This window comes from Neolamprologus multifasciatus, chromosome 9, assembly GCF_963576455.1.
Source record: "Neolamprologus multifasciatus chromosome 9, fNeoMul1.2, whole genome shotgun sequence".
Classification (NCBI taxonomy): domain Eukaryota; kingdom Metazoa; phylum Chordata; class Actinopteri; order Cichliformes; family Cichlidae; genus Neolamprologus; species Neolamprologus multifasciatus.
Window position 1 is genome coordinate 13,691,901 of NC_140447.1, and position 19,366 is coordinate 13,711,266.

At 38.3% G+C, this 19,366-nt stretch overlaps 3 protein-coding genes across 4 annotated transcripts in view; 2 read left to right on the top strand and 1 right to left on the bottom strand.

Moving 5' to 3' along the window:
• The first annotated feature begins 86 nt into the window (after positions 1–86).
• Positions 87–9,057, top strand: zc2hc1a (zinc finger, C2HC-type containing 1A). 2 transcript variants are annotated; one of them, XM_085173431.1, is made up of 10 exons: positions 87–213; positions 862–935; positions 2,870–2,986; positions 3,513–3,539; positions 4,553–4,694; positions 5,998–6,140; positions 6,936–7,041; positions 7,167–7,242; positions 7,627–7,725; positions 8,228–9,057. In XM_085173431.1, exons 1-10 carry the CDS (start codon positions 198–200, stop codon positions 8,361–8,363), a joined length of 936 nt encoding a protein of 311 aa, XP_085029557.1. In that variant the 5' UTR covers positions 87–197; the 3' UTR covers positions 8,364–9,057. The 2 variants fall into 2 exon arrangements, with proteins under 2 accessions (XP_085029557.1, XP_085029558.1); XM_085173432.1 differs by lacking the exon at positions 3,513–3,539.
• On the bottom strand, positions 3,802–18,074 carry LOC146511241 (uncharacterized). Its single transcript, XM_085173438.1, has 5 exons — positions 17,545–18,074; positions 14,661–14,786; positions 13,128–13,211; positions 12,808–12,930; positions 3,802–11,044 (listed from the first exon to the last, which is right to left on the bottom strand). The coding sequence occupies exons 1-5, from the start codon at positions 17,545–17,547 to the stop codon at positions 10,886–10,888; spliced, it is 495 nt and encodes a 164-aa protein (XP_085029564.1). The 5' UTR covers positions 17,548–18,074; the 3' UTR covers positions 3,802–10,885.
• ctnnd2a (catenin (cadherin-associated protein), delta 2a) overlaps positions 17,289–19,366 on the top strand; it is a 265,825-nt gene continuing 263,747 nt past the window's right edge. The window contains exon 1 of the mRNA XM_085173422.1: positions 17,289–17,347. The gene's annotated coding sequence lies outside the window, so the exon portion shown is untranslated. The remainder of the gene's footprint in view (positions 17,348–19,366) is intronic.

The window sequence follows — 19,366 nt, forward strand, 5'->3', positions numbered from 1 at the left end:
TAATTCACAATACACTGCAGAATCAATTTATATGGAAATTAAAGTAATTTTCCTTACAGGATAAATGGGTAAAACCAAAACATTTCTCCCGTTTTAGCAAAGCCGGAAATGAAGAGTGGTTTTCATCTTGTATTTTCCGTCTCCGTCTGGCCGTTTTCTAACAACGGCAACAGGACCAGACAAGGGATAACCTAAGGATGGAAGAATTTGAAGGTATGCGATATTGCTGTTTGTGTGTTTACTTCAGCCTTTTATGGCAAATTTGGGATTTCAGCATTTCGGTTTTATCTGCCAAGTGGACGCTTTGGGGTTCGCGGCTGCTTTAGATGAACAGTTTTGCATAGCGACCTCCTTTTTGTTTGGGTTTTAGCCCAAGTAATGCTAGGTAACGTCAGGGCCAAAGATGAAGCTAGCTGCTCCTCCTCTCGGTGTGATTCCTAGCTAGAGGAGCTATCCAGCTAACCAGCACTCCTAACAAATAACACTTTTTAAATGAATGGTTTAAAGCGTGTATAGCAATGAATCTTCGGAGACTGCTTACCTTTAATATTAAACACGTTTATATGTGTACAGTAATACTTCGAAGTGTTTGACTCTGTACGTTAAACTTAGCTAAATCTGACTATTTTCCTCCAGCCATTTTCAGGAAATTTGAAGTATCCGTGTAGAATGAGCAGTAAAGGCAACAATAAAACATTGTTGCCTTTACTGTGGCAGAAGAACACAATTTATGACCGCGAAAGTATTTACCTTCTATCAAATGTTAACTGGGTCATTATTTTTCTTCCTATGTTTGTTTAGTCCCGTTGTGGCCCATTTTTGCTCTTTAAACCTTCATCGATTTTGTTGTTATTCTTGCAGATGGCGAAGCTTCTCTGGTTGACGATCGGATTCAGTGTAATACCTGTAAAAGATCTTTCTTCCCCAAAGTCCTGGTAAAAAAACAAATAAAAAAAACACCTCTTGCTCATTTCTGACATTTCTTAATACAAAAAACAAACAAACAAAACAATGTGTAACACTGTTCTAAGAGGACAATATTTTAATCGCAGACACTTTAAGTGTGTGTTTGTGTGTGTGTTGATCACGCACTGTGATTAACCCGCCTGGCTGACAGTATTTACCACATTAATTCTCAGCTGACAGGGTATCAGCTGTTTGTTCAATAATAATGTGTCCCTGGCTATGATCCAGATAGCTAGCAGGGTCCTGTGAAGAGCTCTGTAGGGGAGTTGAAAGTTTTATCAAAGCAGAAATGCTTTTTGTTTGAACAAATTTGTGATATTCAAGACTCTGATTCAAAAAATTCACTAAGAAACATCTCTAGTAGTACTGTTCTCCCATAAAGTGGAGTTGGAAATATTGGTCATTAATTAATTATTTAATTAATTTCATAGTGGGCCATTTTTTGTATATAGATGAATTGTAACACAAGTATCAACTGGACTGTATCATGTGAAGCATTTTCTTTCATTTGATTGTCTAAATCAGTGAATGGAGATTGTTTAGAAAGGATGGCTTCACACATGTTCAGCAATACAGTACTCTCAGCACTGTCTGCAGCACATGCAGGTAGGGGTGGTGTCATAGCGCTATATAAATGCAATCCATTATTATTATTATTATCATCATCATAGGCGAAAAGACTGTGGTGTTGAGTCATGGTTATGGGTGACAGATAGACACATCTGTGTATTTCGGAAACTGCTGATCTACTGGGATTTTCTCATATAACCATCTCTTGGGCTTACAGAGAATCGACAGAAAAAAAGAAAATATTCACAGAGTGGCAGTTATCTGGGTCAAAATGCCTCGTTGATGTCAGATATCAAAGGGGAAAGGCCCAGCTGCTTCAACCGGATAGGAAGGCATCAGTAACTAAAATAGCTGCTTGTTACAACAAAGGCACACAGAAGACCATCTCTGAATACTCTTCTGTGTTCAGAGCACAAGCACATTCAGATATGGGCTGCAACAGCAGAAGACCACACCAGGTGCCACACTTATCAACTGAGAACAGGAAACTAAGGCTACAATTTGCAAAAAAGTGTTGTCTGGTCTCACGAGTTTTTGATGCACCATTTGGATGGCAGGTTCATAATTTGATGTAAACAGCATGAAAGCATGGATCAATCCTGCCTTGTGTCAGCAGTTCAGGTTGCTGGTAATGGTGTGGAGGATAGCATAGTTTTGATACAGCCTGAGTGTTGTTCCTGATCTTTATTACCACAGTTTACCCATCTACTGATAACATGACATGTTCTGATATTCTGATTATAACATGGCATGTTATTATGCTTCCAGCAGAGTGGGTTCAACCTGGTACTAATGTGTACCTAACAGTCGCTAATGAGTGTATATGAGTTGATTTTTACTCCCCAAAAATCCTCTGTTCCTTTGCTTATTGTGTTGAAATGACTAAAACATACTACAGAGTTAATACATCAAAGCTATAAAGGTTTTTGGTGTTTAATTTGAAGAGAATCTTCTGGTAAACAACCAAATATGTGCTCTTATGCAAGCACTTTGCCTCATTAGTAGATAATGGCTGCATTAAAGCATGGTGTATTATTCTAGATATGTATAGCAATATATGTTTGGGTCTCCATCAGGAAGACATTAGTGTGCTTCAGAGAGTTGGCTACAGCTTTGAGGAGGTTACTGGTGTTGTTAATGTTACTCATTTAAATTTGAGCTTGAAATGCTTGAAAGAAAGTTTCCTCCTCTTTCAAGAAATTAATTTAGGAAAACATAGTTGAAAACTTAAATTATAGTAAAAGACAGATACAAATCTTAAGTGATGCCAGTGGTGTTAAAAACAAATAAAAATGTTTTGTCATGTTTTGTGCACGTTGTCCTCCTCCAACAGGAGAAGCACTCAAAAATCTGCCAAAAATCAGCAGCTAAAAAGAGGAAGGTTTTTGACTCCAGCAGACAAAGAGCTGAGGGAACAGACATCCCCGTACTGAAACCCATCAAACCAAAGGTAAGCCTTCACCTATGCAGAGTGATGGAAATCCACATAAATTGTCAGCAGTGGTTCATTTTGACTATTGACAGGACTGGAAAAAAAATGCCTAAAGTCAGAAAACAAGCTTGATTTCACATGCTGCTTAAAACACTGTTGTTCATTTTTTAGGTAATCTATTCATTCATAAATACGTCCAGCTTTTATTATTAAAAAATGACCTGTTTTTAATCTGAGGCTATTTATTCAGCGTTGTATCCAATAATACAACGCCTAAAGGAAACAATGCTGTTCATATTCCTTAATTATCCGAAAACTATATTACTCTGCAAACAAGTTATCCAGATAAACCTTGTATAATCCGGATCACATGAAGGCTTTCCAGGGAGGACCGAGAAAAGAATCAGCCTTTGAAATGTACACGGCGTTATGGCGCTTACAGTGTTGAGTGGCTCCTATGAATTTTCATTTCCATGCAGCACATTCAGTGTTTTATGTCGACAGTTTATTTTTACAATGTAAACAACTTTCAATTGTATTTCAGTCACAAAGTTCATCTGCTACTGAAAGAGTAAGTTGCTTTTATCTTTTTTTTTTTTGTTCAATTGTCCCTACTTTCCATAGATATAATTTTTAGCGGCACAGATAATCTGTTGAAGCCCGCGAGGCTTTCCCTCACTGTTTTTCTGGCTACACAAATACTTTGTTTGCCTTGAAGTATTGGCTTGAATAGTCTGTGGGTGTGCCAAGTCATGTTGGTGATATTAATTTTAAAAATCCTTTCATACCTCTTGTCTTTAACTGACATCCTTCTGTATCCAGTGTTCTTTTCGCTTTCATTTAACGTGACAGCCTTAATACTATATTTTCTAGTTCAGCTGCTGCGGTTGCTTTGAACCTTCAGATTACTCTTTAACAACTAAAAACTGTATTTGTTTCATTTATTTCTTCTCTGTGAGAAACTGTCTCATGAGTATCAGTCAGTTAAGTAATCTTGCCCAGTCTGTTGCCTGGCTGTTGTTCAGATGGTCTTGGCTTCAACTAACTCCTGCGTACTCACTTTGTGCTCCCACTGGAATTTTCAGCTTTGCGATATGAACAGGACAAACGTCTAGTTATGCGACAAATTCTGTTTTGTTTAGTTTTTCTTTGGCAGCAGTTTAGGAAAGAGGAAAATATAATAAAATGTAGTTTTAGCTCTCTCCAAGTCACCTGTGTTTGTCAGACAAATGTGTCTGAATGCTACACAGGAGAAATAGAAAGTCACAGAGGCTGTCGTGTTGCCTCAGATCCACTTTAGACAACTGAACTCACTGAACTCTTTCTGTCGCTAATCATCAACTTTAGATAAGACTTGTACTTTTGTTATGGAAACATAGTTGTTGGGGGTTTTTTAGGGTAAGAGTGGGAAGTGCAGGCTTAGATAAGCGTGTGCAATCTTTACATCTTCGCTGTGAAACCTGTCGAGTTAAAACATTCGGTAAGAGAGTAGCTTAATCGTATTTTCTTAATATTAGATTGTCAAACTATAGCAGCAAACAGCTGTAACAGAGAATCTCTTTTCTCATGTTGTTGTCGTGTTAGGCAGAACCCCCGAAGAAGCCGTCAAATTGGCGCAAGAAACACGAGGACTTCATCGCCACTATCCGGGCTGCAAAGAACCTCGGTCAGGTCATAAAAGATGGAGGACCATTGCCCCCACCTCCTCCTCCTACTTATGACCCAGGTAACATCTAGTTATCTAGAAGCAAATGGAAAAACTATATAAAAAAAAAAAAGATTTTGTATGTTAATAAAAGAATTGTGAAAACGTCTCATACACTGCTCGAAAAAATTAGCACTTTTTAATCAATTTCTGCTGCTTTGTGTTAATGAATCATCAGGTGCACTAGAAGGGTAATGAGGAGACATTTTTCTCCCTCCTCATCTTTTTGAATGTTTTTCACTAGTTTTGCATTTCAGTGTCACTACTGATAACATGAGGTGATTACCTGGACCCTGCACAGGTTGCACAGGTCGTCCACACGTCATTCCTTGAAAGTTGGCTGTGGCTCCCAGCACAGCCTGAAGAGTGGAGATTCCAGGAGACAGGCGGTTATTCTATAAGTGTGGCCTGTGGCCCCTTTAGTAGGCCCTGTGTTCACTGCAAGGCACTGTGGCGCTCAACTGGCAGTTAGATATCAGGATGAAATCTTTGGGCCCAATGTCAGATCCTACACTGGTGCTGTGGGCCCTGGGTTCCTCCTGGTGCATCATAATATCCAGCCTCACATAGCGAGAGTATGGAGGCAGTTGCTGGACGACCGAACACTGTCCGGGGGCTCTCCCATTGTCCAGATCTGGGAGGAGATCCCTCAGGACATCAGCTGTCATCTCATTAGGAGCATTCCCCAACATTGTATGCAAGCACATGGTGACCATAGAAACTACTGAGTACCATGTTGAGTTGCTGTAAGGAAATTCTTAGCAAAATGGACTTGACATTGCAGACAGTTATTACTAAATGCTGAAATGTAATGTCGAGGCTGACTGACATGTCGGTATCTGCATTTATAACATTGTGTAAGTAAAAATTTAAAACGTGAAGACAATACAGAAACACCCTTCAATGACTGAAGTGTTGATGAGTGCTGAGGATGTATGGTTTGTCCACCAGAGGGCACGCTGCAGCTTCACTGTTGGAATACCATGGGCAGAGTCCAAATGAGTAATCCACAACTTGTTGCGACCATTAAACAATATTACTTTTAAAGTATACTGTCATTGTAGTAAGGACTCATGAATAACAACATTAATGTAGAAATGTTCAGAATGTTTTGTGTCACTAAAAGGAAAGAAATAATTTTAAATGACTAAATATTAGCATGGTTACTGCTCGTATAAATCCTATACAAGTCGAGCTCTAATTGTGGTGACAGCTGCAAATGAAAAGTTCAAGTCACCACTTCCTCAGATAGTAGTCTTTCTGTATACAGGATTCAATTACAAAAGCTACATGTATATTTTCCCACTACCTTGTCTCCCTTTAGACTATATCCAGTGTCCTTACTGTCAGCGGAGGTTCAACGAGAGTGCAGCTGACAGACACATCAAATTCTGCCAGGAGCAGGCCGCCCGAATGCCCAACAAAAGCAAGTCAGGAGATGCCAAAAAGCCTCCAGGTCGCACACAGGTACACGCACGCACGGATAGGAGATGGGACTGCATTTGAAATTAAACAGACACTAGTTCCCAAAAAGTTGATTCTGTTCATCTGGACATAGCATTTTAAGTGGGAGAAACATTTCATCACTCATTCAAGTGACTTCTTCAGTCTTTTGGGATTTCCTTACCTGGATGATTGAGCATGGATCTAAAGAGAAAATAGTTTGTTGTTAGTTTTTTAAACATAAAATGTTAAAAAAAAAATGCTCATAGGTAGGTTTACAAAACCTATACTGATGATTGATGTGTGTGGCACTTCTGTGTTATGGCTAATTGCTGATAATTAAGTAGTTTTGCTTATAAATCATTGTCTTTTATGATTATGGAGGGACTCCCACTCTGCAGCAGATGTAGAATTACAAGTTACTTAGCAACAGCTATGGTGCATGGCTGGGGAGTTAATTTGGTAGCCAATAAAAACAGCAGGGTTTAAACCCTTCTGGTTAAGAGCTCTGATTCCCCATTGTAATAAAACGACTTCAGTCGTTAATCGTTATGTCACTGAGCCTCCCTGCTGTGTCGTGTTTTTAGATTTGTTATGTGTTGCAGTTCTTTTTCTCCCCATTTTATAGCTTTGAGATTTTTTTTCTAGATCGCAGTTTTAAAACAAACACTACAACCACAAGCCGTTCTGCTTATGTGGTCGTATAGCGATATGATATATATGTTTTTGTATATGTAACTATGTTAATGACTTTTCAGCCATCCATAGCTGATCTTTTGTACCAAGTAGTTATTTTTATTGCCTTCTCTCTGTCTTCAGTACAAGCCTCCTGCTGCTGCAAAGAAGGCCAACACTCCCGTTGTGCCAACCATCCCTTCAGCTTCCTCTCGTTTACCCCAAAGATCAGGCCTTGGACAGCCCACTGGTACGAGACACAGTGCTATACTCCTCATCCCCCCCAATATTGTGAATTTGTGACTGACTTCATTGCATCAAACAAAACTAATATGCACATTGTCCTCATTTGTGTCACCCTCTCTCTCACTTAAGGAATCCCATCTAGTAAGGCCTCCTCAACAGGTTCAGTGAGGAATAATCCCTCCGGGCTCACAAGCCCACCGTCAGGGTTAGTACACAAGTCCAGACAGGTTTTTATTTACTGATGTCAAGTGGGTACTGTTTTTTTTTTTTTTTACCTTTTATTGTGCATTCAGCCGTGTCTATTCAAATATCTGTTGGAACAGTCAATCTTTGTGCATGTTTTTACAGCCCGGATTTTTTTTGATTGAAGTGTCATTTCGAACAATGTGAGTCAAAACAAAATGTAACGTCAGGACCGAGAATAAAGCAAGGCTGCCAAAAAACAACAGTTTCATTTCTCACTTTTATTCTTGGTATCCAAGACGTTATGTCTACGCGGTGTCTCGACAGAAAACATTTATTTCAATGAATAACTTTGAAACATCCTTGTCCTGGTTTTCTTTTTGTTTTTCTCTGATATCTCTGTCAGTGTGGGAAGTAAATCCCGAGTAGCAAGTTCTGGCTATGGATCTGTGAGGAACGCTCAGACTGGACTCAACAAGAAGAAAGTAGACTCCTACATATCTAGGTGAATAAACTTCTTAAGTCATAACCTCCACAGAAAGAGTGGAGAAAATCAATTGGTGACCTCTCCTGACCTCTGGTGGCTTGGTGAAGTATTACATATACTACCTCTAATTTGCCTAAGAATGTGCAAATTTCAATTTTAGTTGGAATTAGATTTAATTTTACTTTAAGAAAGTTTAAAAAAAAATAGGGATGAGTCTTACCTGCACATTCATTTAAACAAAAGAAACTTGCATGCACAGTTATAACGACCGTGCCACCCATACGTCTCTAGCTTCTGGTTGCTTTGATTATCGTTATTGCTTTGGAGCAAAACAATTTCCCATTTAATCAAACTGAGGGGAAATATGGGATAATACAGCTTACTTGACATGAGCTTAAGTGGCATTGACATTCGTATAAAGACGTGTAAAATCCAAATAGAGCTTTGCCCTGACGTTTCACTAGTCGCAACTTTGTCTGCACAAATTCTAAAGTTGCTGCTGTCTTTTCTGTTTTCTCAGGAATGATATAGATGGCGCGAACGATGTTGGGAACGGCGGAATGAAGAGCAAGTTTTGTCACGCTTGTGGGACAAAGTACCCTGTTGAATCTGCCAAATTCTGCTGCGAGTGTGGGGTCAGGAGGATGTGTATTTGATAGCAGTCAGAAGAAAACGAAAGCAGGGTTAGGATTTAGGTAATAAGAATTGAGGGAAAGGTGAAAAAATAATTAAATCCATCTTTATTTTCCCACACTGATCTTATTTCCTGGCAGTAAAGATGGTGTGTGCAGTCACACTGAATTTTATCCAAATTTCATTGCATAACTTACAATAAGGAGTGCACTTAGCTACTGTGTTTTGCATTGACTAGTGGCCGGTTGATCTCTGTGCCGAACAGATTTGGTACACAGATTAATCGGTTTAAATCATGATGTGGCTTTTACAAGCACATCCTGTAAGTAGCTTCTCTTTCACTGCTTCGTTTGCTCACAGCATTGCTGCTGTTTCCATGAACTTATAAAAGGAGCATTACTGCCATGAAACTACAGGCCATAGAGGGTTTAAGAATTTGTGAGAAATAAATATTTCCAGCAAAGGAGAGGTGGTTGGTCATTGGAAGGAAGCTATTAAATATTATGCATCTTTAGAAGAGAGTAGAGGAAAGATGAATTAAAAGTGGGTTTGGAAAAAAAGAAAGGAAACATGTTGGGTGGCTGATTAGAGGTGAGATTAACTGCCCTGCATCATTATCGTTCTTCAGCCCTTGATTTGAAGTGCATTCCTCAATCCCACCTGTCTCCACATTGATGTGCAATAATAACGACTACTGAAGAAAGCAGTGTGATTTTTTTTTTTTAAAAAAAAAAGAAAATAGCTCCAAATTTTTATCTTATCACCCTGTTTTCTTGGGAACCAATCCATAAAAGGTTGAGTTGTTACAGGTCAGTGCTCCCTTTAAGGTCACTTAACAGGAAAAACCTGTTGTCTCATATTACGTTATACCCAAATGTAGCATTTACTCATTCCCTTTATTCCCACTAGGTTTATACATTCATTTATTTTCTTATTCTTTTTCATTTTTACTGACTGAACAGTGATTGTATGGTTTTTGTTTGTTCTTTTATGTTCTACAGAATTAAAATAGGTTTCATTTGGAATTGTGTGAAACCAAAACACACCTCAGTGTGTTGAAATTGCTTTTTTTTTTCTTTCTCAACAGTGTTTCTACTGAGTCAGTGTTCAGTGCATTAAGGTATTTAGAATCAACGATACGGTGACACTAAAGTAATTTTGCTGTCGACCTTTGCTTGATGACCCCCACATAGGTTATTTTATGGTGGGACTCGGAAGAGCGGGGACAAATCTCTCCTCGAGGTGCATGAATAATTATCTAAGTAGGGCATTTATTCCCGGTAACAAACTATATTCGCGTTACGTGACGAGAAAGGTTTAAGCCTAATGGAGGGCTGCGTTTTCCTGTAATGATAACGTCAGCTGTTAGACTGGATATGATTGTGCACCAAATGCTGTGTACATCCACCATCAATAAACTTCTTTGAAGACAGCTGCAATTGTGAGTCTGGCTAATAAGTAACACACACCTTATCTTTGTTTGGGATATAAATATATTTTTTGAATAGTATGCCGTGTTATATACAATGTTAGTCATCAGCTTAAATATACAGTTTAAAGACAGAAGTTAGCTACATAACAACAAGTAATGTATGCTACATGACGGGAAACAAATAGGTGCTGTGCTGAAAATAGCTGCAAAATGTAGCAAAGGTTGCATGCTTATATTTTCTATAATTGTGTAAAAAGGGAAAAAAATTTTTTAGGTAGATATCATTAATCAGAGCACCAACTGTGACAGTAAAAGCTCGTACTGTAGCTATATCCCAGGATAGGAAAAAAAGGTCTGTGGTCTTAAATAACTGTGGCAAAGCATGCTTTTAATATATAAATCATTGTCAATGAGTAATCAACACAGTGTCATCTCAGACCGTACCTTGACACGCAGCCTAAAACAACTCCCCGGACAGGAAAATTAAAAACAAAAATTGAGGAGCTTTAGATAACCAAGATAACAAAGATCTGCCAGGGCTAGTTATTGCAATCCAAAGTGAAAGCAAAACTATATCTGAGCACCTTAATATTTCCTAGTTATGCTTCAGCAGCCACTACTAAGTGCAAGTTAATGTCGTAGCAAGTGCTTGGAAAAACAAAGTTCAGTTTAAGCACCTTTAAAGTTAATCATATCCACTTTTTATAGCTAAACACAACTTCAGCTATTAAAATGCTTTGCCGTGATAATAAAAAAAGAAAACATGCACTTTAAACTGTTTGTAGTCCACATGATGCTGCATGAAAGGTTGTATATGCAGCTGGTCCTTAGTGTGTGGGAAATCGGGATATTAGGAAGACTTAGGAATTTCATTTCCGCTTGACTGAATATTTTTGCTTCTGTGTGGCTGGGAAACTTATCTGAAGAGTCAGTAGTCATACAACACCTGAAACAGCTGCTACAGAAATATACTGGTACTTGACAGGAAAGCTTAAATGAAGTGGAAGCAGCTCCTCGCATAATCCACCAAAGCAATGCATACTGCAGAGGAACTGACAGCGCATGCAAGTTTTGAGCTTCATGCTGTGATTGAGTTTGGATTCAGGTATCCATTTATAGAGAGTTTAGCATCTCGTAGCATTCAGTCATGGCGGAAAGAATTGCCTTGGCTTTGCACAGTTTTTTAGTCTCCTTTCTGTTTTTCGTCCCCTCGTTCCTCCTTCGTCTTGTTGCTCCCCTTCTCCTCTTTAAACTCTCAGTGGGCATTTTGATCTAGTCAGTAAAACACAGACACATGCTAATTATTGTTGAGTCAAGTGGATAAAGGTAAGGAATTAGCATTACAATGATAAATTATGAAGGCATTCTTAGCAAATATGTACTGTCACAGCAACGTAGCCTGCACATTATTGATGACTATTTATCCCGTATTGTGAACTGAAACACACCAACTTAACTCTTTGCACAGAAAACTGAAGCGTAGATTACAATCACCATACAATGCCACAGTATGTATGTGAGGTTTACTCAAAGCACATCAGTCACAACATTAGGAACACCTACATAGGTCTCCCTCACTTCTAAGGCAGCTCTCGCACGGAGATGATTTCACAAATCCTTTGAAGGCGTTTCATAGTATCAGACATCAAGATGATAACATCAGATCCAGATAGTCCTGAAATGTCAGGCTCACTCATTTGGAAAACCTTTCAGCACGTCCCAACGATTCTCAGTTGGATTCACATCCAAGGGATTTGGAGCCCAAGTCAACATCTCGAAGATTTACTGTGGTATTCCTGTATTTTTGTTGCCATGGAGGAGTGTGTGTACCATGTTAAACTGTTTAGGTAAGTATTAAGTAACACCCGCTTAAATGTCAGGACCCAATGTTTCCACATTTTGTGAGGTATATAACCACTGCATGCTGGGAACACTCCACAAGAGCTGCTGTGTGTGTGCTTGTTTCCCTGCTTCTGCATCATGAAGAACTGAGTGAAAAGTGGCTGATCTTTGCACAATGCAAGTTTGTTTAAAAGAAATCAAATATGTCACAATGTGAGCCACTATGTTTAAGCATGAGCTTATCTGGTCAGACTTGGTGCACTCTGCGAGTCTGCGGTTTGCTCTGCTGTGTGACTCAGACTTCAGCAATGAGTCTGAATCATATAATCTGATTCCGATCCAACTCTTAAAATGAAGTTTGGGTGAACAGCACGGTGCGTCACTGATCCAGAACTTCTTGGGCTGTTTTTTCCATGATAGTTTGTGTAAAAAACTTCTATAGCATTCTTTGAATTAACTCCCTCAGTAAGGTGAGGAGAGATTACCATGAGCATAACCAATGAGAGACCAACCTTTCGAGACTCTTATACCCTGTTACCAGGTAAAGTAGTTTAAGAAACAAACAGTCTTCTGTTTGAATTAACTCTTAAAGCTGGGCAGCTTCATCACCTGTCAGTGAGTCATCCACTGTCTGGCGAGATAAAACGCTTCAGCCAGCCAACATTCCATTCCGTCAGTTGTCAACGTTAAATGTTGCATCTCAGTCAGAGAAACTGAAAGAAATACTTTCCTAAGCTGGTCACTTCCAAGGTTTAAAGTACAAACGTGAACTTAAACTGCTATTTCCACCAATCAGCTACAACATTTAGGCTGATGACAGATGAAGTGAATAACTCATACAGTGCAAAGCACTGCAATATGACTGCAATAGAAACAAAAATCATAGCAGTAATCTTCCCCACCAGAAAGAGTTTGAAAAATGGGCCAAATAGTCCAAGGCGTTGACTATCTAAGGCCAATCCAACTGAGCATTCATGTACAGAATAAACTTGATCCACAGAGGACCTACTTTGCAACCCAGAGCACCTCAGTGACAGGTGCACATACCCTGAATGGTAAGAGCTGTAACATGAGGCGAGATGAGGGCGACCTTCAAAATATCATGCAGGTGGTTTTAATAGTGTGGCTGGGTTAGGCTTGGGGTAAATTTCTTAACATTATAATCAGATAATGTGTAAAAAGTCAAGACTTACTGATTTCTCACGACAATGGCAACTCATCGAAATTTCGACGGACGTGATCAGTTTTAGAGTCATCTGGAGAAATGGTAAACTCCGCATTTTGCAGGTTAGGTTATGTAAGGTACGCACAGACGTCTGCAGAAGAGAGGTGAGACCTTTTAAACTTAACAATGAACTCTATGCACCTGGGTCCAGCTACCATTATGATTATGGTAATGCAATGCCTGACTGGGTAGAGCAGTGGTGAACAAGTGCATGTTAAAAAGGGCTACCTTCTAAATGTATCATCATCATGCATTTTATCTGATAGACACAGAATAATTATGACTCACTGCGTTGCCTGTTGTGCAGTTGCGTAGCTTGTGTGAGAATACTGAACAGTCTGAGATTTGCAGCAAGCTTGTGATTTCTTCTGTCTTGAATGAACAAAACATGAAGTAGTCAATGTTAGTCATATCACTAAAGATTGTTCAAACATTCACAAAGCAACTAGTGTTTTTTGTTATTTTTCAGAATGTTGGAAGGACATATTGATTTTAATATTTTTGGTGGTGTCCATAGGGTTAGGGTTAGGTGTCCATAGATAGAAGAGAAAAATGTTGATGCTGAGCAATATTTCTTCCAATCAAAACCTTACAACAACTAAAGGCAACCCCCCCCCCCCCAAACTTTGCTTAATTGTAAATACTGAGGTTTCTTTCTGCTAAAAGGGATTTTTTTTACTTCCCACTGTCGCCAAGTGCTTGCTTTCAAGGGGTGTCTGATTGTTGGGGTTTTCTATTATTGTAACAGAGAGGCGACTGTAGTTGTGGGTTTGCACTGTGTGTATGTATATATATATATATATATATATATATATATATATATATGTATGTATATATATATATATATATATATATATATATATATATATATATATATATATATATATATATATATATATATATATATATGTATGTATGTATGTATGTATGTATATATATATATATATATATATATATATATATATATATATATATATATATATATGTATGTATGTATGTATGTATGTATGTATATATATATATATATATATATATATATATACATATATATATATATGTAGGTGTAAATACTGTAATATACTGTAAATAGTAGCTAGTTACAGTAAATGGCAATTATTTACAGTGCATATCTGTAGTAATATAACCTTGCACTGTATGAAAAGAAGTTTCCAGAGACCACTTGTTAAACTGACAGGAAGTGTGAGCTGACTTAAAAGTGTATTTTCAATTGCACAGCTGACCTTAAAATAGCATGTGAGTGACTCTTTCTAACTTCATGTTTCACGCCAAACACGCAAACCAGCTTCTTTTCCTTGTTTTGCCTTAGTTTCCTTCTCCCTGTACAGCTGCCTCCAGATATTTCTTGCCAGTACTTAGAAAAAGTATTAGGTGAAAGTCCAACATCTGATGCCAAATATTAGGTTGCAGCTCTTTTTGCACCATTCCCACCTCCAGTGTCTAAATTTTTTTGCTGTAACCTGGCTGCTTCCTATTACACTTTTTCCATCTCGTCCTTGGTGATCATATGTCATATATACACCTATATGATTTTTGTACAGTTAATATGATCTATACTGAAATCCTGGGATACATCAATCCATCTGTATTAGAGGGGAATTAGCCTTTGAGCTGTAACTGAGCTTTAATGCTTTTTTCTTAGATTACAACAAAGACCTTTAGCCCAGCTGATATATATCTGTATACATACAGAGTCACAACTGAGCACACAATGTTTGGGGTTAAGCAGCGTGTCTACATGGTAAGTTCAAATAGTTATTTAAAACAAACTAGGCATAAAAATAGAATCTGTGTCTTACTTACTGTCCTCTGCAGTTCCGTTTGAATGATGGCGATATAATCACTTTTGATGTTATCAAGTTGTACACTACCACAGGACAGAGAGAGAGGTAGAAGAAGGAGAACAAGGAAACTGATGCAAAAAAGAGGCTTAAGGTTTAGGGTCAGAGTGTGGGGGACACAGGGCGAGAAAGAGTGAGACAGAAACATAGCGGTCAGCCAAAAAATCTAAAACATATTTGCATAAAAAGCAGTTTAAACAACCAGCTGTGCCCTCCTCTGTGAAATGCACAGGTGACTTTCAAATCTGGAAAGACTGCACATCGTGAGTTATGCACAAGCAAAACAATGCATGCTGCTGATTACTTAACCCGATATGTCTTGACTATGTGTAGGAGACAGAAGAGTTACATTTTTTTTTTCCAAATGAGGTTGCAGATATGTTGCACTACATGTGTAGCAATAGGGTTTCTAATCAAGTATGTGTGGGTGCATGGCAATGTCCCTTTGATCACAGAAAAGCGATTACTACTGTTAGGATTAATGATTAAAAAGATTAATGAGTTCTTTTATAGTCGAATGTTAGTGTTTTATGAGCAAATCTTAATCTCTCCAGATTTAAGTATATTTACCAAAGTGTCACATTAAACGTAATGAGCTAAAATGACAGTCTTAAATGAAGCCTTGAGGAGTTTGGAACACTGACACTCTGTGGCAGAAGTTTTGTCATGGATTAAGTATTACTTCAAAACAGGTTTCTGTTGCTTTCGGACAGATTTCAGTTCCAAAATTTGTGGCCAACCCTTCCAGCAATGAGTGAAATGCTGAAATATTCATTCAGTCTTGACATTTTAACAGCAAATGAGGAACCTCCGTCACACTTGACAATAAATTACATTTAGGACAATTTGGTTCCCAGGTACCACGATTTAGTGTCTCCAAAGCTGAGATCATTCTTATTCTGCTTACAGCTCTGGTTGCATGATAGACAAAGAAAATACTATATACATTTTTCAGTTCATACTAATGCACCTAACATTTTTAAACCACAGCCAAACACTGCAAAAAAAAGCAAAAGCAACGATCAAATAATTGTCATAATGTTACACATAAACCTACTACACAGAGTTGCAAGTAAAGATTTGTGAATCTGTTGAATTACCAGCATTACTGAATGAAATCTTTCTAAAATTTGATCTGTTTAATTATAACATTCATTGCTTCTGGTCATAAAATCTGTAAAATTTCTTTGTACTATTTTGAGATCTCTTCAGGGAGTACAAGCCACCGAGACCCTGAAGTACCAAAGCAACCCGAAAACATGATGGTCCCTCCACCGTGCTTCACAACTCAGATGAGGCTTTGCTCCAAGTGTAGCGCTGGGGTTTTAGCTTCAGTTTCACCTCTCCTCAGAGGTGAGCCGTAGAAGTAGTAAGGAAATAGCACTAGCATTTCTCTCACACGTGAACACATGCTTTAGCAAGTTGTAGAGATTTCTGCACGTCTTCTACTATTGCCCTTGTGTTTTAGTTCACCTGTTCAGGATTGTAGATCATTCTCTTGAAATGATCCTTTCAAGTAGTAACAAATCAGGAATTTTCTGTATTTTACAGGTAATTTATTTTTACTGTTGAAACGCAGGACTTTAAAAACCTTTGAGACATTTTTTATCTTTTTGCATCTTTTCAATGCAGTTCCTCAAAGGCCCTGTGAATGGTGACACAACAATAGTTTTTCAGAAGAGCCACACTGACATTACAGACTTTGTATCCCTCGATTAATAGGGAGGGGCACCTCCACAACTATGCTCCAAATCTTATCTCCTTGACTGGAATAACTATGACGAAGTACCTTTAGAAGCAGCCATGAGTGGACACAAAAAGTTTCTTTATTTCCCATTTGGTCAGAGACTTTGACAATGATCCAACTACATTTTACAAGTCATAAAAGCAAAACTCCTGGTAATTCCAGTAGGTTCACAGAAGTTTTTCCTCGAACTGAAATATTGATAGTACATTGACGCAAGCGCAATTCTGAGTTACTGTGACTGTACTCAAAAGTTCTCATTCAACACTACTTTAAACTTCCCTCGATTTCAGAGAGGGGTTTGCACATTTTACTTGACTATACATGTCTATGTACTTTTTAAAAAAAAAAAGAAAACAAATCATGTTAATGCTATTTAATACAATGCGAAGCGAGCAGTTAAACTGCTCCACATACTATTAAGAAGTTAGAAATTGACACACTTTTAACTAACCAAACAATTAAAATGAGCAGGTACTAGTCAAGTACTGAACTCCACACTCTAGATCATTCAGTAGGATCACTTTACTTTTTTAGTCACCTGTACTCTAACTGAAATCTTGTTTTTGACTTGGGATCTAGCGCAGTCAATGTGTTCTTTCTGTAGTTTATTAACATATGTATATGTGTGCGCGTGTTTATACGAATGCATGATTTGGTATCTTACTGAACTTTAACTTGAGTGGGATTTCAAGAAATCTTTCATTAATCTACCAATTCCTGTAAACCACGAGCTAATTCCCGTAAATCCTAATTCTATTTCAGTTTCCTTATTACTGGCACATGGGAAGTTATTAGCACGGAATTCCCCTATGTGGAAAACTCTGTGAAGCCTCTAAACAGTAAATGCGCCAGTCGCTCGTCGGAGAAGGCAGTGAGACGGATGCGCGTGTAGTCAGCTCCCGGTAAGTTTCGAATACGCTAGACTACCCTGCTTTACCTGGTACTGGCTTTGCATCTTTGCATTTTCATTCATGCATTAACACTGACCTGATATCAGCGCTAACTTGTCACCGATTTAATGGTTTTAAGTGAGTTTAATTCAGTGCGTCACCATCGTAGGCCATTTGGGTGAACCTAAGTGGCATGCTTTATTACTTACCATTGGTCATTCTTCATTCATATTCACCTCGGGCTAATGTTGGAAGCGGGCAGTATCGAGTGCGTCTTCATTGCTGCTGAAATTCTTCAAAGTTATGGCTTTACAGTTTGAAACTATACGTGTTCGTCCTCCCTCTATTCCCGCGGTTCTTGTGGCTTTTGAGCGAAGGAATCACGCAGGAATCACGTCCTGCCTTACGCAGCATGTGACATTACTTCCGTCCTCGCTAAGGTTTCACTTTACTTCAACATAAATTAACGTGTAAAAAAAAAAAGAAAAAGATTCAACCTCGAAATAGGAAAATGTACGCTGACGCCAAAGGTTGCTGTGACAGAGTGGAGGTAAAGAGTGCAGGATGCGTGCACGTTGTTTAGCTCATGCTGTGGGCAGGCTTTCATGTTTTCGTGAAACTGCCAAATATAGCTCCAAGCTGATGGACCTAATATTTAATCTGGCAAATCCGAGTAGTGCACGCTATCAGTAATTTGCCCTCCTCATTTCTTGCGTCTGTAGCATGTTAGTCATTACCTTCTCAACCCAAATGTCACACGTGTTCATCTTTAAACGTTTCCACTTTGTCCATTCATTCATTCATTCATGTACTATGAAAGCAGTATGCAGAAAATGTTACTGAGAAGAATCTGCCGTGTCACAAATGTTCCCAGAGGCTATGCGCGTTGATTTTCACGGTCGACTACTTTTTAAATGTATCTATTAAAAGTATCTACAGTAGTTATGCTACCTACATAATTCTCAGTGTAGTCAATTACAAGTGAACTTTCTGAAACAAACATTTCCCTATATTTTCTTTTTTCCCATTTTTCTCTCTTTTTTAAACTTAATATGCTTTTAGAGCTTTCAAATGCACGTCCAATCCATTATAACCTATATGGACATACCGCATAATGCATGAGAATAGATTGATTTTGCAAAAAGACAGAGAAGATAGGCATAGTATTGTCAAACAATTATTCTCCTACCCTTCAAGCCTGCATGGCCAAGAAGTAGAAGACTATAAATATGATCTGTGAAAAGCAGATATTAAAGGTACTGTCATGGATTTCCCCCAAAATATACTGTCAGGATTAAAGATTTGGTAAGGCCACGTGATACACAGCAGTTCTGAATAAGCTAAATAATAAAAAAACAAAAGCACATTTTGCCATACGCACCACAATATATAATCCACCTGAGATGCTTTGTTCCATTGTAAACAGGTGGGAGGGGGCAACAGCTGAGGCTCAAAATGGATTTACCACACAAAACAATTTTAACACAGAACTTGTTTAAACTCGTTGGGGGGGTAGGCATCTTCCACTCTGTCTAAGATTAGATCTCTGCAATGATTTTTTTTTTTCTAATGCAGCCAGGTCAAAGGTTAACTCTGTAATATGTAGCATTTCAGGTCACACACCCAACTTATTCGGAATTGTTGCAAACAAATCTCTTTATATAACAAAACATGGCAAAAACTGTGGGGGAAAAACTACTTGCACAATCGATTCCCACAGTTTTGTTTTGTTTGTTACTTTAATCTCAGTCTGGTGAAATTTTATTGCTGCAACCTTAACCAATGCTCCACTTCCTAACCAGTTGGGTTTGGTTTGTTGAGTTTTGTTCTGTTTTTGAGGATGAATTGCAGAAACTCTTAAAAGAAAAAGGACTGAATTTCTTGCAAACTCTTTCACTTGACTCTATTTTGACAGTGGCGCTGCCTGTTACCAGTAAGAGTTTATCTAGCCCCAGTAATAGTGTTTTTCTGGCTTTTTTTTAAGTAAACGAAAATATGTGTGGGTGCACGTGTCTGCTACAGTGGTGGAGT